The sequence below is a fragment of the Phodopus roborovskii genome, unplaced genomic scaffold (genome assembly GCF_943737965.1).
Source record: "Phodopus roborovskii unplaced genomic scaffold, PHOROB, whole genome shotgun sequence".
NCBI classification, from domain to species: domain Eukaryota; kingdom Metazoa; phylum Chordata; class Mammalia; order Rodentia; family Cricetidae; genus Phodopus; species Phodopus roborovskii.
The window spans coordinates 11,632,003-11,658,444 of NW_026125489.1; the positions used below are offsets into that span (position 1 = coordinate 11,632,003).

Consider the following 26,442-nt stretch of genomic DNA (forward strand, 5'->3'; position numbering starts at 1 on the left):
GTGCTGGGATTGCAGGAGGTGCTTGCCAATATTGCTATGCCTCAATCATTCATGGACACATCTGAAGATGATTCATAGTTTGGTTATATACAATTCAGCACATTTCACGTCACTTCTTGCCTTTTCCCCTTCGCCACATCAAGCCTTGAGTGATATGAAACATGACACATTCAGCCTGGATGTTAAAACAAGATATCAGGCAGTAGTTGAGGATGCATTCTCTGGAGAGTCACAATTTAATCCACTTCCTCTAACTTAGTCATGTTTGAGAGTATCATAGCTCATAAAGACATGCACTAACACCTAGGATTTGAGAGGTTTATAAAATCTTCAAAGACTTTTTTTATGGAAATATAACTTCACTTTTAGTATATTTATTGGTTAATATTTCTTAGGGAATGTGTGTGGTTTTTCAATGGGGAAAATGTGGTTGATCGTAGAAAATACAATGAACGTACAATTTCAGTTACTTGTTGAAAGGTTTGTGTGAAATCAGCCACTAATATTGCATCGGTTGCACAATATTTTTCTATTTCTCTTTTTCATTGCTCATTGCTCTAGGCCAGCAAACTCAGTACTCTTCAGACTTCTCATAGGGCAGGGCCCACAATGTCATGTAACTGCAGCTTCTCTCAAGAGTTCTGTCATCACTTGGGATTTGTTCCCTAACCTGTGCCATGAACTCTTGCTTCAGAGCTTCTCCTGCCTTTCCCGGGCATGAAAAATCATATCCTTCTCGATGCAGTCATTTTGGGTCCTGAGCCCACTTCTATAGTCACATATAACAGGTTGTATTTTAACACCTGCTTTCATCTTTACCTCTTTTTCTACTACCGTGAATTCTTTGAATGTAGACTACATTGCTCTGTCTATCCTTAGAACCAAGTATGCCATCTGGAATATAGCAGGCACTTCACAAATATATGTAGAGCTAATTCACTTATTCAGTCTTCACAGCTGCACATGGGGTTGAACGAGAATGCCGAGGTCTCAAAAGTTTGTGGCGGCTCACAAGGTTGTGTGGCCAGTGAAAGGCAGGTGTTCACTTCCAGTGTAGGACTCTTGAATCAACTTCACATTCACCAGCTAGCCTTTCCTCCTAAGAATATCAAAAGGATCAGTTATGTTCAGATCCACTTTGCAGGGGATAATTGAGTCTTTGATTGGATGCTTCTTGAGTCTGCCTTGAGATTTTTTTTTCTACTTTTCTAAGCCTATGAATACCTCACAACTACTCGAGTTGCCTCAGCCTTGTCCTCTCCTTCCTTGTTGTTGACCCGATGCCCAATTTTCTGATCTTTACTCAGACATTTCTCTTAGATTTTCCTTTGTCTGTTTTTTTCTGGTGACAGATTTAATGCATGTGACTAATATTATACCCTATTAACATTCCTTAGCCTTTCTGTATGAAGTTGCCAATAGCTTTGATTTTAATTTTGACAGTCTATATTCAGCAGCCGTGTCCAGAGCAGACAATCTCATCTAATTCCTTAGACTTGACATGTCCAGTCAGAAGCCACTTTGTAGTACTAAGGACTATAATTTCCTAGATATCTAATGATGTGTTAATAATTTTTAACTTCCTTCAAATACACAGCCAAAAAGGAATCTGTGAGCTGCTGATGTTATAAAAATTGATTTGAGAAATGAATTCTGAGACTCTGTTCATACTATTTAAGAACTACTATGTGTTGTCAAAAGATAATTTAGTCCTTTCTCTTAGACCCAAGTCCTTATTTGCAAGACTCTTTATGCATGCTCATGGGCACTTTTCTTCACCTTGTATAAAACTGAATTTTTTTTTTAAAGAAAAGCATGTTCTCCAAATTGCATTTTCCAACTTTTCTGTCAATAGTCTTCAACTTTTCTTTTCAAGTCTCATTGATGCTAAAAAGCCACATAGTTATTTCAAAGCATGGGAAATGCTTTAAATTTCTCCCAAATCCAGCTCTCCTTCAGCAACGAGTTGTCCTAATACATCATCCCAACTGCTACTCTTAGGTAGTGGTCACTTCCTGTCTCTTGCTCTATTAGCCATCTTGTATACCACAGCTACAGTGCTACATTTATTATGCCATGATGCTTGTTACCACCCATTTATTAACACCAAACTCCTCAACCTGCTAAATGAGAATTTGAGTGGTGTGGCTTTTTTATTGCATGTTTACTCTGCCCTGGATTTGCCCCTTTCTAGCTGTTTCCCCTCTCATCCATCAACCTCTTACTTGGAGGCTGTTTCTTCTGTTAAATCTTCCTGAACTAATCAACCATTCCATCCTCTCAGTTGTATAACAGCCACTGTATTATAATAGTTTTTGCTGTGTATCTGCCTATTGTAGTTCTTTTCTATCCTTGCGTTCAAGATTAGGAAGTTCAAGATTTAGTCATCCACTCATTTCATAAATGCAGTATGATAGCTATCATAGAGTGGGAATTCAATAGCCATTTGTTGAAGAAATATATGGGCAAGTGAAAAAAAAATGCCTGTGGGTTTTTCATTAAACATTCTGTAGTTACCCATTCTTTATTGTTTTTGTTATGTCTTGGTAAATTTCTTGAGTTCATATGACACACACACACACACACACACACACACACACACACACACACGCGCGCGTGCGCGCGCACGCGCAGGAAAAATGACATTTTATATTACTGTAACTATTGAAATGAAGACACACATGTAACAACTCCAAGTAATATTTACATTAAGACTGTGGAATTTGTGGTTATTGTTAACAGTGAAGTTTCTTAGTTTTTAAAGTACCCTATCTTTCTTTATGTGCTAAATTTTAAAAGTGGTAGATTACAAAACATACCAACCTTAAACACGGGAATAAAATAAAAATGAGGCGTTGCATATTCACTATGAGTATACTATACAGACACCCCACAACACAGACATGCACACACATTCTAATTAAATATTTAAAGGTCATATTATTCCCTACCTCTTTAAGGAAGGTCCTCAGAGATAAGTGAATTATTGTATAGATTCCATAAAAATCACTTTGACAACTTTAATCTATAAAATAAAACTATTATTTCATCCACTATGGCCAACAATTTTATTTTATCTCTTATACAAATGACTTCTTTTACTTCAGTTTTTAACATTCGTAGCTCCAGATAAATGGTATGAAATTAGCTAATACTAGGTAAGATGGCTATTTTTATTGTTGGTGTTGATAATGATATAGGCTTTAGCAGAATAGTTTCTTACTTTGTAGTGATGCAGGTGTTTATTTAAAAACTAAAAAATTGAGTGCACTTTCACCTGTGAGCTGTTTGTAGTACTGTCAAATTGAATTTGCCTCTGGCTAGAATTTTCTTTCTTTTTCTTTCTTTTTTTTTTTCCTCATAAGTTTAATGTATTCTGTCCCCTGTGCTTTGTATGTGCTTCCCTACCAGGAACACAGGTCCCAATCTTTTTTTGCACACAAGCCTTTCCTTTCATGATTTAATATCGTTTTTTATTTCAACAAGGTAGAAGATAAATCATTCACAATGATCTACCCATACTGAAGTTAAATAATGGTAATAGAAGTTATATTAACTAAACAAAGATTGAGTTTTGCTTCCCTCCAGAATCATGAAGCAATGTATCATATATAATTGATACATAGTTCCTATAACATTAATATTTCTTCTTTTAAATTAAGTTTAGGTTTCAATTTTAAACTCTGTTTATGACACTTAACCTTCAAGGTCTAGCAAAGAAGGACTCTTCATCAATTTTAACATTGATCAATATTGTTGCTAAGGATTAAAAATTATGACTCAAATAAGCATCATTTTAATCTCATTTTACATGTCTGTTACAATCAGTCACGCTTTGAAGAAATTGATGTTATTTAGTCTTCTGAATGACATCATGTCTTTAATTGAAACTATTTGAAAAAGCAAAGCATTCTTTGGTCAAGTTGAAATAGAAATATTCATTTTATAATTTTTACTTATAGCCCAATATCAGATAATCTTAGCATATATTTTAAATTTGAATGACTGAAAATCTTAGTTGCTTAATCACAAAATATAGGTTAAGTTTGGAACTGCCAAATGATTTTCTTTGCTTCATTATTTCTTTACAGTATTATTGTTGCTTTTAATGAACCACCCTCTGTCCCAATGTTAAAATGAATAGGTTCAATGGTATGTCTTTGTTGTGAAGTGGAAATTAATTTGAGAGAAAACATGCAGTTTATGCATGTGACACTCAACACTCAGTTTAGGAGGAGTTTGAGCTCTCCACCTGTGGGTCTTACAGGGTCAGAATCAGCCTTCTGGGACTGAAAGCAAAGTTGTACTATTCTTTGCTGTGTAATGTTCTTTGATGGATAATAGACAGTCATTGTGAAAAGATAACTAAAGACAGTAGATAATATGAAGGGTAGACAATACAAACACTGTTAGAAAATTCCCTTCTTATAAATATAGTTAATCAATTAATTAAATTTCTGATTCAGTGGACTAAAACATTGATCAAGTGAAGATGAACCAAACCACTTTCTCAAAAACAGATTTGAACAAATGCACACACATACACACGTACGTTCAGTTAACTTCTCTTCCTAAGTCATATTCCTTCTTTGTTTCCATTTCTTTAAGCCTGAGGATTGCTGTACTCTCAGCTGGAAATTACAACTCAATCCAAAATTACACAGTGTTTATCTGATTTCTCAAAATGAACCAGACTGTAGGACTGAGTTCAGAATTAAGCAGAGCAATTGAAGCATTGGAGTCTTTAATCTCAGTAATGATACTCCACAGTTCTTAGCTATCTAGGGGGTTATTTAGGCTTGTTATCTTTTGCGACTCATTTTCCCTTCCCTTCCTCCATCAACGAAGGCAGGTGGCCAGAGGACTAATAGCTGGTAGCATTTTTTAAAAAAAAAAAAAAAAACAGAATCCAAGCTGTTTTGTTTTATATTTTAGAGCAGACTTTCTTAAAACAAAACAGCAAAATGTACCATTATTTACAGTTCATTTTTAATGCAACAGGTCTGCTTTTATTAGAGAAATACCACATGTGGTAAATAGAACTTTCCTGATTCTGGTTGTTTTTAGTACTTCGTGGTGATGGATAATTAAAACTTTAATCTAAATTTGTGTGCACATCTACATTCACCCTAGTTAGATGAAAGCAGTGATTTTACTATGTGTTGTGAATTTGTGTGGTGGGTTGGAGGAGACTGGAGACAGAGGTTAACTTTTTCCAATGAGACTAGCTATAGTGGCTTAAATAGATAGGATTCTTGCTTTGATCTGACATGAAAATGTTGTTGTATCTTATCATTGTTGTATGTGTCCACTCTTCAGACTTGCTTTATGCACTGATAAAACAGTCGGCTGTTTTTATTACTCAGGGCTTACAGTAGCCTATTGATTTTGTTTCATGTTATGTTTAAATCAACTGTCTTTATTTTATAGTATCCTAAGGGGCTATTTTATTTACTGAGTTTCCTTTAGATGTGAGTCTCACCATGGAAGACTGATGAGCACTGTCGGTTAAGTGACACACACGCTATATGTTGTCTGGCAGATTCTGCTATAACCATGAATCGTCTATAATATTACCCCGTCTACTGTATTACAGGAAAAGCAGAGATTTCTGACAGATGTTCTGCATGAAGTGATGCTGCTTGATGGCTTGGCCAGTTCCCATCCGGTGTCACAGGAAGTGCTACGGGCAACAGATATTGACAGAGTATTCGACTGGATCGCATACAAAAAGGTTGGGTACATAAGAGGCACATACCAAGCAACCATTTCACTATTGGGAGAGACAGCTTATGTCATGTGAGGTGTTATATTTTTATGTTATTTCTAGCAAATGAAAATGGATTGTAGGTATGGAAGGAGTTTCTAGGTTCATGTCATCCCATGGATAGGAATTTGCTTTATAAATGAGTAAGATGGAAATGAGTGTTTGCCAAACACTGCGTGGAAATAGACTAAGTATTAATGAATAAATGTTTGGGAACTTCGTTTGAAATTGCTGTACAAATGGTCTTATGTAAATGTCAGTTTTTAGTATTAAGAACGTTGACTTAACTAGTGACAAATTCCTTCTGCTAATGCCCTCTAAATACTTGATTGACTGATGCATACGGGTCTGTGTAGTGACAGAACACATACATCTAATAATACTTATTATCATATAATAATAATAACAATAATAATAATTTCGGAGTTTTAAAAGAGTTTTGGAAAACTGGGTATGTTTCATGGATGATATGGCAAAGTAAATAAAAATTAGCTTTTAACTGAGTGAGAAAAGTTTTGAATCAGTGACTAGTTATAATGTTTAAGGTACATTTCAGTCTTTTCACTGTTACAGGATTAGGAGTTATCCTTCTATCTCTACCCCTTGATTTAATTTTTATGTGAGGATGTATGTCTTAGCTTTGACATGTACTAGTCACCTGTAGTCAGAATGTGGGTAAAGACTCATCCCATTTTTAGTATACATTAAACACTTAATGAAATTTCTATGTAATTTCTATTGATTCTTTTAGTGTCATACGCTTTGAAAATTACTGAGGTTATCTTGTCTATGAGTATATTTATTTGTGACAAGTAGAAATAAAAAGCATGTGTCAGAAGTCCTTAAAATGCTGATTGTGCTAATGTAGACACTTGGTTTTCTGTTCAATGAATCTCTAAAAGAATACTAATTAGTAATGTAGGCAGTAGTATGTGATGATGTTTTGTTAAGAGAAAAAGTCATTATATTTGACCAAGGAGAGAGTTTTTTTTGTATTTTTAGGAGCAATATTATTTAGGCTCATGACATATTTATCATTCTTATATTAATTTTATATGTGGTGGGTTTGGGCTATGCTAAGTTTGCTGTATATTTAATTTATTTAATGATAGTAATATTTAAATATAATCTCGAAAATGATTTATTAACACATTCCAAACTGATAGTAATATATATGGCTATTTCCTCACTCTTGATTTCAAAAGGCTCTTTGCAAATACTAGCTTTACTTCAACATGATTAAAATCATGACAATATTCTTCTGATCAAATGTACCTTTATATGGTATACCTAGTCCTTACTCTGTAGATTTGCAGTGTCAAGATGATTGAAGGAGAATAACAATAGACACAGTAGTACATCTGAATATATGGCGATTTTCCGTCTGCTCTCTTTACATTTTGGCAAAGAGGCATGCCAGTCTGCTGATGGGAAAAATCAGCCACCTGTGTTGAGGTTCTCAGGACCACCATTGAAAGAGTTTCTGATGAACGTTTTACCAGCTGTATATCATTATGTTTCAAACGTCAGTAAAAATGCAGCCTTTCCTCTGATATTTGAAGTGCAATTGTTGTATGATAAACTGTGTGTATTTAGAAGGTACAGTCTGATAGGTTCCAACACATTTAGGCAGTGAGAATGCCACAACAATCATGCAAGTAATATATACATCGCTATAAGTACTTTTGAAGCCCATTGTAAAGACTGCCTTATCCACGCTGATTATCTTTACTATGGGTGAGTTTTCATTTTTTGATAGTTTTACAGAAACAATGAGTTTATACACACACACACACACACACACACACACACACACACAGTTTAATTTTCCTTCTTTCATTCACTATACTTATCTCAAGATACATACACATTAACAATTTATAGGTATGTAAACAATGTGTTGTTCATGTCACTAGATATGTGAGCTGTTTCTGGGTTTGGCTACTGGAAATATTACTGCTCCTGGCTCTCTGCACAACCTCAGGCATCTTTACTAGTTGCAGTGTCTGTGTCCCATCTACTCCCTGTGATTTAACTCAGGGTGGGTCCATGTGAGTCTTGTAACTCTCCAAGTTAACAGCATCTGCTGAGTTGCATGACTTTCCCCAGCCTTGTAAATTGCATTAGCTTTTCTCCACCCTACCAGAGTGTTTCAATTAAGATGAAATGCCTAGGCAACCTAGTCAGTCTTTTTCTTTCTTGAGTTGCCTTTGCACAGAGCTGAGAGACACTGACTCATACATGTATGGACTGGTTTCTGGGTTTCTCACTCTGCTGCACTTGCGTGGGTACTTACGTGCTCTGACACCTCGCAATATTGCTTGCTGCTGTTTCTTTGTAATGAAATAATGAAATAAGACCATGCCAGTCTTCCAGATGGCTTTTTTTTTAAAGCTCTTAAGCCCTTCATGGTCTTTTGCATTTTTCACGGAAATGGGTTTGTTAATTCCTACAAAAACTTACGCTGCAATTGTTAGGATTGTGTTGCATTGCTAAAACAATCTGGGAGATTGACAGCTTAACAATACTTCTTTAACAGACAGAGTGGACTCCTACTCAATTCTGTCAGGTCCTCATCCTGTTCTCTCAGCTGTGTAGGTAATACTGCTCTTTCATACCATCTTACAGGGTTATCCCTGAGTGTTTCACATTGCGAGCTATTAGACATGGTATTTATTACCTACGTAGAATGAACATTATGGAACTGAAGGGGTTAAGAGCATTGGTTGCCTTTTCAGCAGCCTGGCTTTTGGATACCTAGCACCCATGTGGTGGCTCACAACTTTTTTATCACTCTATTTCCAGACCATCTGACACTCTCCTCTGGTCACTACAGGCATTTCATGCATGTGGTGAATAGATATACATGCAATCAAAAACATTCTCACATTAAAAAAAATGTTGTAAAGTTAGAATTAAACTTGCTTTTATATTTCAACAATAACTTAGTTATAACTTTTGTATATGAATGCTTTATTGGCTATTGGAAAATAGGCCTATTGCAGCCTTTATAAAATTATACTTATCTTGTCTCTGAAATTTTCATAAGTGAGTACAATGTATCTTGATCATCTCCATTCATCATCTGCCACCTCCAAGTCTTTTAAGGAACCCTTGCGATATCTTCCTTCTAAAATCACACCCTACCTATCTACTAATTTATGTGTATATTTTTAAATTGAGTCCAGTTTGTTATTCCCATCTGTACTCCGGCATGTTGTCATCCACTGCTGCATGAAAAACCTACCAGGGGGACCACATGCCTAAAAAGTACAAATGAATAATAATTGTTAATATTTTTTGAATGTTTAGTCTGTGCTGGGCCATGTGACAATATTTTATAACCTTTTATTTTAATTCTTATTGTCACCACATAAGGTTTTTATTAATATGATTGTCATTTTAAAGACAAGAAGACAATGATAGTCAATTCAGGGATGTGTTTCCAAGGAAATCAGGTTTTAGAGCTCTTGTTCATCATTATTGTGGTTGAATAAAAAGCTTGGCTGCTTTCAAGATTTTTGGACAAACTCACTGGACAGGGTTTTGCCTATGTGCTGTGTAGTTTCCACAGAGTGCTGTGGGTATAATACTAGGACATAAAGGAAGAAGGTCACAGAAATAGTTGAGTGCAGTAGCATGTACATGTTTACATTTTAAATGAAGAAACCTTAGTGAAATAGTACAAACAATTGAAAAAAACTTGTCGGTAGAGCAAATTAAATTGATTGATAAATTAATTGGTATATCTGAGGTGTAGTAATAACATTAGGATTGTCAAGTGGGATATATGAACTACACTATTCAAAAACCAACTTTTCTTCAGTTTCTTAGCTCTGCCACTATCTATTAGATGTTTTAGACAGGTGGTATTTGACTAGGTTAGTCTAGTCAGGTCATCCCTATTGTAATGTCAATATTCTTCAAGGAGAATTCCTTATTTACAGACAGAATGTGTGTCTGTCTCTCCAAAGAGCTGTGCTTTATTTCAATTATGTAATTTGACTGACATGTATCATCAGGGATGTAATATTCTGACTTGCCAGTCTAGGCCAGCAGCGTATCCTTTGCTGTGGTGGAGTTGGCAGGAAACTCATCCTGTAGAGAAGACCCAGTAGTGAAACTCCATGGAAATAATGGAAGTCATGAAGGAGTCACATGAAGGGAAGGATTTGAGGTAGTAGACCTTCAAGTTGGGCAAGCTGGGTAAGCACCACAAAGCCCTTTTGTCATGAGGAATTCAATACAGCAGGCCGAGAAGATCTGAAGTTGTTAAAAGATGATGTATCACACTTTCAGTACTATTCTACAAACAAACAAACAAAAAACAAACCCCCAAACCAAAAGACAACAACCCTATAGAACCAGCAGAGATGGAACTGATTTGCTTGATCTGGATAATTTAGAATAAACATAGGAATTGTAAACTATAGACATTTTGGAGTTATTATATGTATCATTTTACTGAAAACATTGCTTGTTCCTTCTGTGGTTCTCTCCCTGAAGATCTGTTACTAATCTAAACTGACCTTGGCCAACAGCCAGTTCCCATTGCATTTCTATTTCTTTACCTTATTTATCATATTATATAATTATTCCTTTAATAACACCCTAATTTGTGTTGCTATATTGGTTATCATTTAATAAAGCCACTGGAGGTCAAAATGCAAAGCTAGCCACAGCCTTAAAGCCAGACAGAAGTGATACACACCTTTAATCCCAGCAGTTATACTAGATAATTATAGAAGCCAGGCAGTGGTGGCACACATCTTTAATCCCAGGACTCAGGAGACAGGCAAATGGATCCCTATGAGTTCAAGGCTACTTAAGAGTGAATCATCCAAAGAATAACAGAGCTCATGTCTTTAATCCCAGCACTAGGGAGGTATAAAAGAAAGAAGCAAAGGATCTCATGTGAGATTTAGTTTTCCAACAGGGTGAGCATTCTCTCTGAGGATTTGAGGAGATGGGATTACCATTTCAACTTGGTAGACATAAGAGCTACTGACTTGGGTGCTTTGATTTTCTGGTCTTCAGCTTGAACCTCAGTATCTGTCTCTGGGTTTATATTTTTTTTGTGTTACACTAATTATTCCTACATTCCTATTCTTTTTGAATTATAATTTCATTGCACCTTAAATAATTTGCAGAGAATTATATAACAAGAGAATAGAAAGTTATAGAGAATTCAAGGGCATAACTAGTAGATCACATACTGATATTTGTGGAGTTGAGTTTGAAGATGGAAGATCTTCAAAGAAATAGAGATTTTACAAGTAGTCCCAAGAATGGTATTCAAAAAAAAAAAGAAAAAAAAAAAAAGAAAAAAAAAAAAACAAGAAAGCAAGCAAGAAAACAAACAAGCAAACACAAGCAAAAAGACTTCCTAAAAGCACAGTTTTAGGACAGAAAAAAGTCTGATAACTACTATATTATAAAAATGTAGATTTAATGAAATAACAAGTTAGTTTATAATTGTAAAATGAAGCTTTTCATTGAAAAAACATGTAACAAAATGTTGTAAGATACTATATGCAGACAAGAAAGGCTATGAAAGATAGATTGAGACAGCGTCTTTGCTCTAAAAGCACACAGGGAAATGAGAATCAATGACCCAGTGACCTGGATGATGAAAGTGAGTGAATACTCATTAAATTTACATATGATGCCAAGGTGGAGGAAACTGCTGCAAGCTTCAAGAGAAGAACAAATTGGACGATGACTTCAGCATTTTAAATAGGGTCCTTTAAAAGCAGGGACGTTTTCAGAAACTGTTAAACGGACAGGTTTATTTTGAAGATTAAACATATTATCACATCAAATAAAAATAAAAGGTTTTGTAAAATAGAGAAAAATCTGTCATAGTCACGGTAACCTCAGTCTTTGAAAAGGGAATGGTAAGAGAAATTCAACTTGTGAGATTTTGGTAACATATTCTACAACTAGAATTTGACGAAATATGTTTATGGTTCTCACATCCCTTGAAATAAAAAAGGCCATGCATCCATTTTTATGTATCATCCTTTGATCTCTAAGAACTTTGGCCACTGTGTGTTCTCAGTGGATACAGTGAACATACAGCTAGGACCCCTTCTGTAGGAGGAAACCAGTGTCTTTTCTTAAACTGTAATCTAGTAGATTCAAAGAACAGGAAAATGAGCTAATGGTTATGATAACAATAACTGTATTGGGAATTCATGCATGCCCTTTAATGAACTTCTAGATATGCAAAACTTCTGGGAACTGTTTCATGAGCATCTTATCATTTATTTCCATGGGAATCATGGAATGCATGCATCTTTCCTCATGTTGAACATTGATACTTAGTTAAGTGACCATGAAGGGTCAAGTTTTTAGCGGGTGGGTAAGACAATATTTGAGATAAATGTAGATTCTAATTCTGGGCTCTTATCTAGTTGTCTTAGAAACGGACTGTAGCTCAGAAATGGTAGTGGTGGGAACAATTTCTACACAGTTGCAACTTAAGTTTCTTAGGCCACTCTCAACCCTCTTATCTGGGTTATCTGGTCCCACTTCTGATGTCTGCTCTATCCAAAAATCTGAGTTTTCATCATCATCCTTGTGACATGCTTGTCTGAATCACTGTCACATTTCGGCAGATGTGTCCTTCAGTGGAACACACAGGGACATGGTTCTAGAACCAAGACAGATTATGTCACTTCTTTGCTGGAAATCCTACAAAAACCCAACAAAAATAAGAATGAAAGACAATGTTGTTTCAGTGGTACACAAGGCCCTCCCAGTCCCTATTGACTGACTCCATACTGTTTGAGCCAAACAGAACTATTTTCTTTTGCCTCTGAGTGCTCATTTCTGTCCTCCCATTGGTGGTGTCCTTTCTACCAAACTCCCTGACATTAGAGCTGATAATTCCTTCTATTGTAATGCTGTCTTCCTAACAGTGTCCAGATTGCTCTCCAGGGAAGCTTTGCTTACATTTCACTTTCTAAAAGAGACTTCCCCTAAATGCTGCCACCATGCTTGCTTTCCATCCATCCCTTTTTTGGAATCCACTTGTTTGCCATGATGTTGGTCACTTTCTAACATGTCCCACACTTGTCCAGCATTCTGTGTCTGTCTCACCCATTTGAACATGAACTTTATGAAGTCAGACACCTATGTCTGGATATTCCCCTAATAAATTTTTACTAATTAGTATATTGTTTCTATGTAGTTGGCATTAGGTAGGTATCTGTTGAGCTAAAGTAAAGAAATTGTCAGAGAAACCACAGTGGCTGGTATTTGAAAGCTCAGCACTGGGGAGGAAGCTGCGAGAGAAAGATTACTAGAAGTTCAGGGCCAACCTGGTCTATATGGCAAGGTTCAGTCAAGGTAGAGTTATGTAGTGAGGCCCTTTCTCAAAAATAAAAGAAAATAGTGGAAATATTACTGTAGTATTTCCAAGAGAAGGCTGTCTTTAGTTTATTAGATTTGGGAAAATGGAAGCCTCCTTTAAGAAGTTTCAGTCACAATAACGTAAGAATTTCTGAGGGGCAGGGGAAATTGAGTTGGCCAGTTACTCTCTTCTCTGATGGTTTCTGGCTCTCATGGTTTGATTGTGGTAGGGCGCTTGTGGTCTGTGCTGGGTTCATGTGATCTGATTATGCTGGGGTTCACATGGTCTGATTCTTGTGGGGTCATGAGACTCCTCTAATAGCTTGATTCTTGCTCCTCCTCATTCTTTTTCCTCAGGCACAGTCATCCTTTGGTTGAAAAAAATCTTTCCACTTCTCACTTTTCCAAACAGATTCTCCCTCCTAGCTTTATTTTCTTTATTCTTAGTCAACTAAAATTAATTACTTACATATGAACTTATCAGATGAGCTGCTATGTTGACCTCTTTGGCACATTCTTCCATCCTGGATAGCGGCTTGTATGTACACGGACTGTACCTGTGATCATTTCGGTAAAACAGTTGGACCTTTAGTTCCACCAAGTTCAATAACAGCGAATGGTACTGTCAGTTGTTTTTCGAGGGGCTGACAGGAACCACCTGCTGTCTTCCTTAATCTATTGCTCCTCAAGGAAAATGGTATTACCTTTAACTCACATAAGAGCAAGCAGAAGCCTGGAGAATTGAGGGTGAGATCAGGCTCTTGGATGTTAGAGTGGAAATTCACATCTCAGTTCTCACTCAGGGTCTTCTCATTCTATTAGGGTTCTTTTCTATTGTGATATTGCTTCATTAAGAAACACAACTGATCTCCCAATCTTTGCAGACACAGCAAGTACTGATATTTTAAAGTAAGCAACATATTGACATGCAGATAAAAGGACAGTTATGAAATCTGAGAAACAGTTATCAGTGGTTATGATCTCATTAAAACGTGAGCAAGCTCAAGGGATGATGAAAATTAAGCAAAAGGAGAGAGGGAGAGGGAGAGAGAGAGAGAGAGAGAGAGAGGAGATTGATTTAGAAGCATTTAAAGATGGGATCTGTCATAACAGGTTACAGATGTACATATGAATCCCCTGTGGGCTAGAGGGCTAAGTGATGACTATGTAATTGTCTCTAACATATAAATGGTCATTATAGCTAGCCTGCTCACCACTTCTCTGTCAACATCAAGGTCAAAGTAAGACTAATGTCCTCAAATTACTGGAAGCCATCTCAGTTAATATCTGAAAGAACTTCTTGACATAAAAGGGAATTAACGATTTCAATATGAGCTACAGAAAAAAATCATTCTTTGATAGTATTTAAGAATAAAATAGAAAATCTGCTCTCAAATTAGCTAACCAAATTGCAGGACTACTCAAGAAGTTCCCTCTGATCTTACTTCATAGTGCATAATAGGCAATGGGATAAAAATTCATAGTTTCTGGAAATTAATTTTGCAGTCACACATTGATGTGTGAGAAACCAACCCAGTTTCTCCTTTTTTGCATTAAACACAAAAGCATGAATGGCCAAGTGAGCAAAAGGCTTGCTTCTTAGGCAAGATTAGAACAGTCTAAAGCTAATTCATGGCAGTCTCCGAAGGGCCTGCCCCTCATCTGTGACAAGTCATCAAAAGAATTCCCCTACAGAAGACACTTGACTTACTCTGAGTTCTATCTTTGCCTTTGTGCTGGGCCAGGGATGGTTTTAACATGCCTGTCTTTTCTGACCTTGGAAAGAAAATGTGTATAGCATGAAGAGGTACTTTTATTGACTTTTTTTGATAAATGCCATTATCACTCCCTGGTAAATTATTAATTTCTGCCTTTGACTGATGGAAGGAAAGTTTCTTTCCCACATGTGTTTGATTCATCACTACTTCAATGTGTTTTTTTCTTATAAAATAATCCAAATACTTAAGACATCTTATTTCTGTATTTCACTTACACTTCTGCCTATTAGAGGTTCCTTTCTTATTAGCCATTTAAATGGTAAAACTGAAAAAAAAAAAAACCAGCATGAACGTGATGAAACTAGGCAGCAGTTTATTCAATGGTGTAATGGTAAGAGTAAAGTCATTCAAAGGAGTCTTACTTACTGTTAGTATTCAGTATTAGCCTGTCCTTGGGGTTCTGACAGGATATGCCCTCAGCTGCAGCCACTAAGAGCACCACCTGTACACATTCACTATGTTCCCTTTCCAAAGGGCCCTGCCCACCTCCCATCTTCTCTCTCCCCCTCTCTCCCTCCCCCTCTTTCCCTCCCCCTTTCCCTTTCCCTCTCCCTCCCCTTTTCCCTCTCCCTCTCTCCCTCTTCCCCCTTTCTCTCTGTTTCTTTCTGCCCCTGTGTCCTTTCTTCTGCTGCTCCTGTCCCCCGAGGCTGGTTTCCCTTTCTCCTCTCTGCTTAAACCCTGTCACATGGGTGTCTTTCTCTCTTCCCATGCTTTTTAAAATGACAACACTTACCCATCTGCCCTTCTTTGCCTCATTTGTTACTAATGATTTATATTGCTGCTTTGGAATCCACCTGCTGCACACACATTTCTTTCTTTCCTTTTCACTCTGCTGAAATGGTTTGGAAGGGGCACTGTTGGCTTGGGCTTTGTTCTGGTCTTTTCTGTGCTGTCTCTGTGAAAGAGTGGAGATCACAGGTTTAAAAAGCTTAGGGCCAGATCAGGGCGACTTTGCAGGTATTCACTGTGTGAACTGTGTCTGCTGCTCTGGGTGTCAACTAGAGTTCTTCAGCTGCTTATGGAAAAAGCCCAATCTGAATGACTGTTGCAATGGCTCATCTACGCCAGTTTCTACCAACACTTATAATTAACGACAGAAAACATTCCAATTAGTATAAATGGAACTATAAAAGAGTGTTTCATTTCTATAATGTGCTCACCCTGCAACCATATGTGGGCTGTGATCCCATTAAGCTAGGAGGCTGCCACAGTGCATCTCAGGAAGCAGTGGGCCTCTAGGTAACAGCCCAAGGTCATGCAGTCAGGTGGTTTGTGAATCTCAACTTGTTTTACAGAGAATATTGAGAAAGAAATTGCAAAAGATGAAAACCAAAAAGAAGCCAGTGTGTGTTTCTCTGGACTACAGTTAGACAAAGAAAAGTATTCTTGTGCCTAAATTGCTTTCAGGATGAGGGGACTCTAGTGTAGCTGAAAAGGGGGAAGCCAAGTTTAATGGCTAAAGAAGCAAGGTCCCTGGTTTTGATCAGTTTTTCTACTGACCAAAAGACACAAAGAAAGGAAGGATGGAAGGGAGGGAGGGAGGGAAGGAGGGAGGGAAGGAGTAAAAAACAAGGATGGATGAGCTTCCATATTACAGAGAGAACATTTGTAGCAAATTCAGAATGAAGACCCACTCACTGCTCGCAGTTCACTTACTTACAAGAGAAGGCATACGAAGACGATGAAGTTGAACCGTGTTTTACTGTAGAATATTTGTAAGTGACTATGTCTTATCATTGGTAGATCTCTTTGATATGGGGTCTCAATTTGAACTCAGACTGTCTTTCACTCCCTATTAAACCTAGACTGGCTTTGAACTTGAGATTTCCCCCAGCCTCTGCCTCTGGAGTTCTAGGAGTATAGATTATAACACCACTGTCACATCAGACAGTTCTTTTTTATTTAGATTCATTTTATTTTATGTGTGTGAGTGTTTTGCTTGCATGCACATAGTATACTGTGTGCAAGCCAGATGGAGGTTTTTATTTGGCATAGCCACATGTCTGGTTTTAATCAGCCACACATGACTTATTGATATCATACTGTATAGGGTATCTTTACAGCCCCAGATTACCAACTGTCTTAGTGAGGGTTTCTGTTGCTGGGGACACACACCATGATCACAGCAACTCTTCATCAGGAAAACATTTATCTGAGGCTGGCTTATAGAATCAAAGAGTTAGTTCATTATTACCATGGTGGCTCCCAGGCAGATATGTTACTGGAGAAGGAGCCCCGAGTTCTGTAGTTAGATTGGCAGGTAGCATGTGTGGAGAGTGAGACTGGGACTTGCTTGAGCTTCTGAAACCTCCAAGCCCACACCCAGTGACAGACACACTTTCTCTAAGGCCGTACCTCCTTTCAGTAGGCCACACCTACTTCAACAAGGCCACACCTCCTAATCGTGCTCCTCCCTTTGGGCCTATGGAAGGCCCTTCTCATTTAAACCACCAGACCAAAGTCGCATTTAAAATTCAGAAAGACTAGGCACTCCTGTCTTATTACTTGGATGTCTTTTCTTAGAATCTGCTAAATTGTGAATCCAAAGTTTATCTATTTCTGTCCTTAATAATTGTACCTGCAAAGAACCAAACAAATGCTACTAACAAAGATGTAAGACTCAAGAGTTTCTGCTTCAAACAGGTCCCACGTCCCCTGGTGTTCATAAAATTCTAGTCATGCAACAAAATCAATTCTTTTTTACCAAGTTGTCTTGATTTTTGTTTTAATGGAAATGTGCCTTCTCCCTAAAAACACTCCACATGAGACTTGCACACATTTCTGCACATTTCTTTTTCATGGATTCATTCAGGAGAGACTGAGGGCCATTTGATAGCCTGCTAGGGAAGATGTGGTGGATCTACCATGTTATCTCTATCCTTTATCTTTATGATGCTACATAGTTCCTGGAGGCACAGAAACCAACTTGCTGTTTTTGCTGTTTCTCAAACACAGAATCTCTTTCTTTTTCCTTCCTTCTTCATAGAAGTACTAGAAGGCTTGACTCGGATTTTCATCCGTCATATTTTTGCATTTAAGGAAGAGTTAGATTTTTTTTTTTTGTAAAGTCACTGAAGCTGACTTTTGTCTTAAGGTCATTTTTCCCAAGCAGGACAATTTGAGAATAGTGTTCAGTGTTTCACAGAGGCAGAAAAAAGAAGAAGAAGCCCAAGGTGAGTTGATTAACGGGAGGACTCCTGCAAAGTCAAGGCCTTAAAGACGTGAAACTTAGTACAGGATGACCCAGAAATAAACCTCCATCCTTAAGAGACCCTAAAGAAACTCTGTTGTAAACTTTGGCAGCAGTAAGGAAGGGAAGAAGAAAACCTTCTGGAAAAATTCAACGCTAAGCAAGCCTCAACTAGTGTTGGAACTCAAATGGAGCCTGCCTTAGTGCATTGTAAACCCCAGGCCAAGATTTAATTTAAAATGCTTGTTATGTCCCAAGATGCCTCTATATACCATGCAGAACAAATATAAATCCTTTCTAGAAAAACTTACCTTCATATGACATCTCAGAATTCCAAAACTGAATCTCAATGAAAAACAATGGTTTGCCATTTAAAAACCCCATAATACAAAGAAATCGATTGCTAAAAACATGCTCCAGAAATGACTTGCAACAGAAAAAATCATACATATGTTCAGTGATGCATACCCTATATAAAGAATAGAGTTATGCTTCTGCTGAAGTCGCCAGCTTTTGGAGCTGGAGCTGGGTACCTCTCTCTAAGCTGGCTAGCCTCTTCTTCCCTGGTTGCACTCAGGCAGGCTGGCTAACAGCTCCCGGGGCGTCCTGTGTGTGGCTTAAAGATAATGAGGCTTGAACTGAACTACTAAGGATTCTGAAATAAAAACTCATACTATTAATAATGGTAGGAAAATCTTCTCTTTTTAAAGTAATTATTCTTGGAAATGGTGGAGTTGGCAAAATTTCTCTTATGAACAGATATGTAACCAATAAATTTGATTCCCAGCTCTTCCACACAATAGGTGTGGAATTCTTAATGATTTGTTGGTTGATGGACATTGTGTTACCATGCAGATTTGGGACAAGGCTGGTCAAGAGCTATTCCGAAGCCTGAGGATGCCATTTTACAGAGGTTCTGACTGTTGCCTGCTTACTTTTAGTGTTGATGATTCACAAAGCTTCCAGATTCTGAGCAACTGGAAGAAAGGATTCATATTTTATGCAGACGTGAAAGAGCCCGAGAGCTTTCCTTTTGTGATTTTGGGCAACAAGGTTGACATAAACGAACAGCAGGTGTCTGCAGAAGAAGCCCAAGCCTGGTGCAGGCACAACGGTGACTATCCTTACTTTGAAATGAGTATAAAAGATTCCACCAATGTTGCAGCTGCCTTTGAGGAGGCCGTTCGGAGAGTTCTGGCTACAGAAGATAGGTCAGATCGCCTGATTCAGACAAGCACAGTCAATCTGCACCGAAAGCCCAAGCCAAACTCATCTTGCTGTTGATGGCATTAAAGAGATGGTCGGTACATTCTACAAACACACACAAACACACACACACACACACACACACACGTGCACGCACGCACGCACACACACGTGCACGTGCACGCATGCACGCACGCACACACACACGAGGAGGGTGGAAATGAGAATTCATATTTGCAGGAGGGTTCATCTACAAGTAAAATCCAACTAACAAATGAATATTGCTGCCTCATTAGTTGTTGTGAGAAGGGACACATTCGCTCTGGAGGAAATCTATTTACTCAGTAATGGCACCTTACATTTATAAATTGTAATGGTGGGCTAATGTTTGAAATGTTAGTGCTAATAAGATGACCAAGAATTGAATTGTAATTCAAAAATCTTGAGTATTCTAGAAATTACACTTAGGTTGTCTCTCCCCCCCCACACACAAGAAAATGGAGAATTACTTTAATATGTGTATATTTTTTATGTAATTAGCATTCTATTCTTGGTCCAGAGAAGTAATTCCTATAGCAGTATTATTAAAGATTAAAATCTAATGCAAAAAAGAGTAGAGTTAGTGCATTAATAAGTTGAGAAAATGAGTGATGTGTGAGAAGATTTAAAAACTGACTAGGATTCCTAGAAGTGAATAGTACCACATGCTGTAAAATGTATGTATAAGAAGTGAGTTTGCCATATATTCGAAAGCTGCATTCTAGGCACTATTTGTATACATCTATCAATTGCTAAATGTATCAAAATTATTAAAGACAAATTTAATTAACACAGAAAAGCTGAAGATATGATTATGAACTAGAAGACAGAACACTGAGGATACCCTAGAGTGTATTACATGGAGATAGAGGAGAGATCCAGTCATATAATACAGGTAGTACAGGAGATTGGGTGGGAAGGGGCAGTCTATTAACTAAAGGATGGACTTCACTTAAGTGTTCAATCTTTTCTTTCTTTGTTAAATTTTTCTTTCTGAGCACAAGAGACTAAGGATTTTCTGGGGGGGGGGGAAGCAGTGATATCATTAGAAATTGAACTCTAAATTTGGACTCCTAAGACATTCATCTTTAGCAAAGAATTTTACCCATCAACAAACCCCTGTTTTATCAGTTTAAAATGTTATTGCTTGTGTGTGTGTGTGTGTGTGTGTGTGTGTGAGAGAGAGAGAGAGAGAGAGAGAGAGAGAGAGAGAGAGAGAGAGAGAGAGAACACAAGCACACATACCATGGACTACTTTCGGGAAGGTTAAGCTCAGAAGCAAGTGCTTTTAACTGCTGAGCCATCGCAACAAACCTTGTTTTACTACTTTTATTCTCTTTTGTAGGTTGAATAAGATAAAACTGTGATAGTAACTTCCAAGGCTGCATTTTCTCATGTTATTAGGTATTATTTATTGAGGGTTCATGGTTTCTGGTACTTTACCCCACACCATATTTTTGAAGAATTACAACAAGCTAAAGCCTGAAATATATTTTTTTTTCTCAAGTGCAGATAGCTTTCTGAGCATCCTAAGCAAGATTTAAGCATTCTCTACTGTGTATGCGATCGCTTGCTGCACATAGTCAAATGTTACTGACTTTTGCCATGGAGAAGATTATTCACTTATTCTAAAATTTCCTTCATCTAATCATTTACTTCTCTCTCTCTCTTTTAATTCTTTTAATGAATTTTAGGCACAACTTCTTTCTTGGTTAATAAGGCCAGTGTTTACATTGGTAGTTCTCGAAGACTTGATCTACAGATACTTTAGGGAGTCTCTTTCCCTTCTCATCTGTCCCCATTTTATCTCTTGCAGCTTTGCTTGGCTTGGCGTGGTCCTTTGACTGTAATTGGCCCCTCCAGAGGCTCACAGGGAGTGCCACCATTAGGAGGTGTGGGCTTGCTGGAGTAGGAAGTGCACCACTGGGTGTGGGCTTTGAGGTCTTGCATGCTTAAGCCAGGCCAGTGTGGGACCGGTTTTTCTTCCTGCTGCCTGCTGAATCTGGATGTAGAAAGTTTAGCTCCTTTCCCAGCACCTGCAAGAAGGCATGCTTCCCACCCTGACGATAATGGACTATACCTGTGAAATTGTAAAACAGCCCCAATTAAATGGTTTCATTTTAAGAGTTGCTATGGTCATGGTGCCTCTTCAAAGCAATAGAAACCCCAACTAAGACACCTGGCTTGCCTTTTCTATAAACTTGAACCAGCAGCCTGAGAATCCTTAGAGGAATTCTATGCCATGAGGTCTGAAACCCAGAAAACCTGAGTAGAGAAATCCATTGTCTGAGACTACCAGCATCTCCCAGGATCTGTGCCGCTTCTGCAGAGAGGAACAGGTCCAAATCCAAACCCGTCATGCAGTTTGGTTGTGACTGCCTCTGCATTTCGTTTTATGTCAGGATTCAGTTAGTTTAGTGCCAACCAAATATCTGGCATGAAGTTAAGAATTTTTGGTACATGTGCCCGTGTTCAGCACCATAAACCTAAGCCACACAATAACCAAGCATTTGAATGTTTGTGTTTGTTTATGTATTCCCCAAACTGTTTTCCAACCCCTTCATTTTAAGATGAAGTGTATGAACATTTATTGACACATAATTTTCCTTCTGGAAGGTCATTTAGCGAAGCAGGAAACTTGTGACTGATTCAGGTTGGTTGAGATTATTTTGGTCATCATGTCCATTTAAGTTGGTGTTTAGGGGATTAGCATATTTAAGTACTATAGTATTTGAAATAATAAGATCAGTTGACATTTATGATTATGTGCACGGTCCTTTTTTTGTATGTTATTTATATAACTGAATCCTTTGACTCTTACAGCATGGTATGTGTGTGATTACCACCCCTGGTCTGTGATGCAGGAACACAGGTAGGGAATTGTACAATGTTATCAAGTCAGGAAATGGAAGAAGTTGGATTCTGACACTGGCAGGCGTATCTTCAGTTAACTACAACCCGATGATCATCTTTTGAAATTTTTCCTAAATGTTTAGGGAGCACATTGCCCATAAAATATGATTTATCAACTTGAGGTATTCTAGTTATCATTTAGTGGGGAGATAGCAATCAGAATGGATTCACCAGAAGCGAAGTCTGGCTTTTCAGTCCTCCGAGACTTGTAGTTGATGTTCATGTTTTTTTTTTTTTTTTTTTTTTTTTTTTTTTTTGCTTCAGATAGCAACAACAGTGAATTTGGAGAATTTTTTTGTTGTGTTTTATATTGGAGAACTTTTTAAAATCTTTATCAGTAAACATGGTTCCCTATTGTTTAGCAGTGATACAGTATTAAATGCTTGCATTTATTTTATAAAAGATAAGGTCTCAATATAGGCTGGCCTTGAACACACAGATATGCGATTACTTCTGCCACTCGAGTGTTGGGATTAAAGGCGTACATCACAACCCCAGCCTTTCCTTCTCTCTCTCTCTCTCGCTCTCTCTCTCTCTCTCTCTCTCTCTCTCTCTCTCTTTGAATTTCTCAGATCTTTTAAAAGACTTTCTAAAATTTTTGTTCTTTGATTAAAATTTAACCTTTTTTTCCTACAAAATATGAAACATAGGAAGATGTATGTTGGACAATTTTCATAATTTTTTTGAGATTGTAATGTAATCATTACAGCATGTCTTCCCTTTCTTTCCTTTTTCCAACTTCTTGCATACACCCTGCCTTCTTCTCTTTTAAATCCATGGCCTCCCTTTCTTGTAAACATTACATGCATACTTTTAAAGAGAGTTCTTCAGTTTGAGGTGACACCTCATCTGTTGGCAATCATGGAATAGGACCCTCTCCTGTGTGTCCCCAATTTCTCTCTTCAAACTTAAGTGTGTATCCCTTCCTTGGTTCCTGGGTATTCGTTAGACAGCATTGATGGAGAAATTAGGAATATTCCAAGAACACCCTTTGCCTCTACGATGAAAGCCTCATACAGTTCTGCCCCTCCACATCCCTGAAAGCCAGTTGTCACAGAGCTCACTGTCCAATGAAACAAACCATTGATCTGTTCCCTCCTTTTTTTTTTTTTTTTTTTAGCATTTTTGTTACTAATTCTACTTGTACTAATATTTCTTTGTTTTTCACTTTTGCTTCAGAAAACATTCTTTTGTTTTTAATTTGAATTTATTTTGTATCCTTGCTGCAGCTTCCCTCCACTTCTTTCCTTCTGTCCCCTCTCCTTCCTTCCAACCCCCAATCTATTCCTCTGTTTCTGTTCAGAAAGGGGCAGGGTTTCCCATGGGTATCGACAAAGCATGGCATATCAAGTTGCAGTTAGACTAAGTACCTACCTCCTCTTGTATTTAGGCTGGGCAAGGCAATTCACTATGAAGAAGAAGGTCCTAAAAGCCAGCCAAAGCATTAGTGACAGCCCCTACTCCCATTGTTAGAAGTCCAACAAGTAAACAAAGCTACACAACTGTAAGGTATACACAGGACTGTGTCAGTTCCATGCACATGGTTGGTTCAGACTCTGTAAGTTCCTATGAGCTAGTTTAGTCGTTTCTGTGGGTTTCCTTCTGATGTCCTTGACTACTTTGGCTCCTACAATCCTTCCTCCCTCTCTTCCTCAGGCTTCTCAGTGTGTGGCCTAATGTTTGGCTGTGGGGCTCTGCATCTGTTTCTATCAGATATTGGACGAAGGCTCTCTGATGACAATTGGAGGTAGACAAAAATATGATCACAGGAGAGAGTCCATTCTGGCTTAATATGTATTATTGATAGGAGTCTTAGCTGGGGTCATTCTTGCAGATTCATGGGAGTGTTTCTTGCATCAGGTTTATACATGACCTTGAAAAGACCTTCCCCCATTTTCCTGTCATCTCTTTTAGTACTCTCCCCCCTCCATCTACTTCAAATTGGATACCTCAAGTTCACATTCCCACCCCCACAGACCATCCCAGAGGTCTCTCCTATTATCCCTTCCCAGGGAGATCCAGGCATCCCCCTGCACCTGCTTTGGGCCCTCCTTGTTACCTATAGTCCCTGCATCTATTGGACAGTAGAATGGTTATATTTTAGTTGACAGCTAGTATTCACTTATGAGTGAGTATATACCATGTTTGTCTTTCTGAATCTGGGTTACCTCACTCAGGGTCTTTTGTTTTTGTTTTCTAGTTTTATCCATTTGCCTTCAAATCACGTATTTTTTTAACCATTCTTTGGTTGAGGGGCACCTAGGTTGTTCTCGGGTTCTGGCTATTACAGACACAGCTGCTATGAACATAGTTGAGCAAGTGTCCTTGTGGTATAACTGAGCATCCTTTGGGTATATGCACAAGAGTAGGATAGCTGGGTCTTGCCAGTTTTCTGAGAAACCATCATATTGATTTCTAAAGTAGCTGTACAAGTGTGTACTCCCATTAGCAATGCGGGAGAGTTCCCCTTGTTACCCATCCTCTCCAGCATAAGCTGCCACTTGTGTTTTTGATTTTAGCCATTCTGACAGGTATACGATGGAATCTCGGAGTTGTTTTGATTAGAACTTCCCTGATAGCTAGGGGTGTTGAACATTTCTTTAAGTGTTTCTCAGCCATTTAAGATCTTTCTGTTGAGAATTCTCTGTTTAGGTTTGTACACCATTTTTAATTGGATTCTTTTGATATCTTGTTTCTTGAGTTCTTTATATATTTTGGAGATAAGCTCTCATTTGGATGTGGGGTTGGTGGAGTTCTTTTCCCATTCTGTAGGCTACCGGAGAAAGCATTCGTATAGCATTGAGATCCAATCATTTCTTCCCCTCCATCTCATTTTAATGTCTTTTCAGTGATTCTGGTGCAGGTTGGAGCCATGATGTGGGAGGAGTGGGAAATTTGACATGAGTGAAATAGAATTTCTTTTCATTTCTATAAGAAATAAGACAAAGAGTGGCCAGTTTGTTTCTCCTTTATATGTATTGTATCACAAGAAGGTTAAGTTGGCTTTTGATATTCGAAAGAAGAGGATGGGTGATTTATTCTTTTTTTTTTTTTTTTTTTTTTTTTTTTAGGCTTCTAGTAGTAACTACGATCAATGTTTCTTTCTTATATTGGCAGCTGGAAATAACGATTTTGGAAAGACATATATATTCAAGAAGTCAAGGTTTTGAACAGTGATAGATAAACCTGTGATGTATATGTTTGTGAGGGGAGTGTTAATAACAATTCCTTGTAGGTCTCAAGGGGGAAAGACCATAGCATATTTTTAAGATTGTGGGGATATTTGTTTCATAGAGCTGTTGTTCTCAAACTGATTTGTGGATGCCATTTATATGATGTGTGTTTGGTTTTTGAGACAGAGCCTCACCTCACAGAGGTAGCCTGGGCAATCCTTCTGCCTCAACCTCAGGATTGCTTGGGTTGCAATGAGTACAACTACAATGATTCCTAAGAGTTATTTTCTCCCCTTCAAATATGAAACTGAAGCTTTGGATTTCATTGGCTTAGCTTGATGGCAGTAAACGTCAAATGCAAAGACTAAATAATGAATTTCTCATATACAATTACTGAATTTATTACAGTAAGGTTGTCTTGAAAGGAAAACTCAGGCTTCTTTCTTTCTGTTCCTGAACCACCCCTGTCAGGAGAATTTACTTCATGATAAATGCGGGGCTGCTTTGTTCTCCTGGACGATATGTCTTTGAGTTTTGGATGTCTCTAGGGACAAGATACATCTGTGCTTTGCCACACTGAAAACAAAACCCAAAAGCTGGAAGCAAAAGCTGTCCTTCTGTTTTACAAGCAGGGGTAGCTGTGGGATTTTCCTTATTGACTGACTTCTAGATGCTATCTAACCCACTTGCCACTGCCCTCTGCAGCATAAATGCAACAGAACTGAACCTATGACTTGTCTTTTTCTGGAGGAAAAGCAAAGCAACAGATAACCCATTTATCAATGGAACATGTGAAGAGGCTAATTTATTTTCTTGAAAACAGCTGAATGAGGTTTGGTCAAACTTTAATCTTGGCATTTCATCCCTTTGTAAACTTGTCCTCAAAACAGAATAGCAGAGGGGAAGACAGAGAACAACCTTACTCAAGCCATCATTTCTCTTATTTTTGCAAAGATGAATGCAGTAAGGTAATTTTATTACCTTTTGGAAGATCAGTCATACCATGCATTAAATACAACA

General features: G+C 37.8%; 1 protein-coding gene and 1 pseudogene across 1 annotated transcript in view; both read left to right on the plus strand.

Moving 5' to 3' along the window:
- Window positions 1–26,442, plus strand: part of Trhde (thyrotropin releasing hormone degrading enzyme) — a 335,962-nt gene that overhangs the window by 192,853 nt on the left and 116,667 nt on the right. The window contains exon 6 of the mRNA XM_051176235.1: window positions 5,597–5,734. Within this exon, the coding sequence (XP_051032192.1) occupies window positions 5,597–5,734 (138 nt within the window). The remainder of the gene's footprint in view (window positions 1–5,596; window positions 5,735–26,442) is intronic.
- LOC127215749 (ras-related protein Rab-9A-like) lies at window positions 18,586–19,438 on the plus strand (annotated as a pseudogene).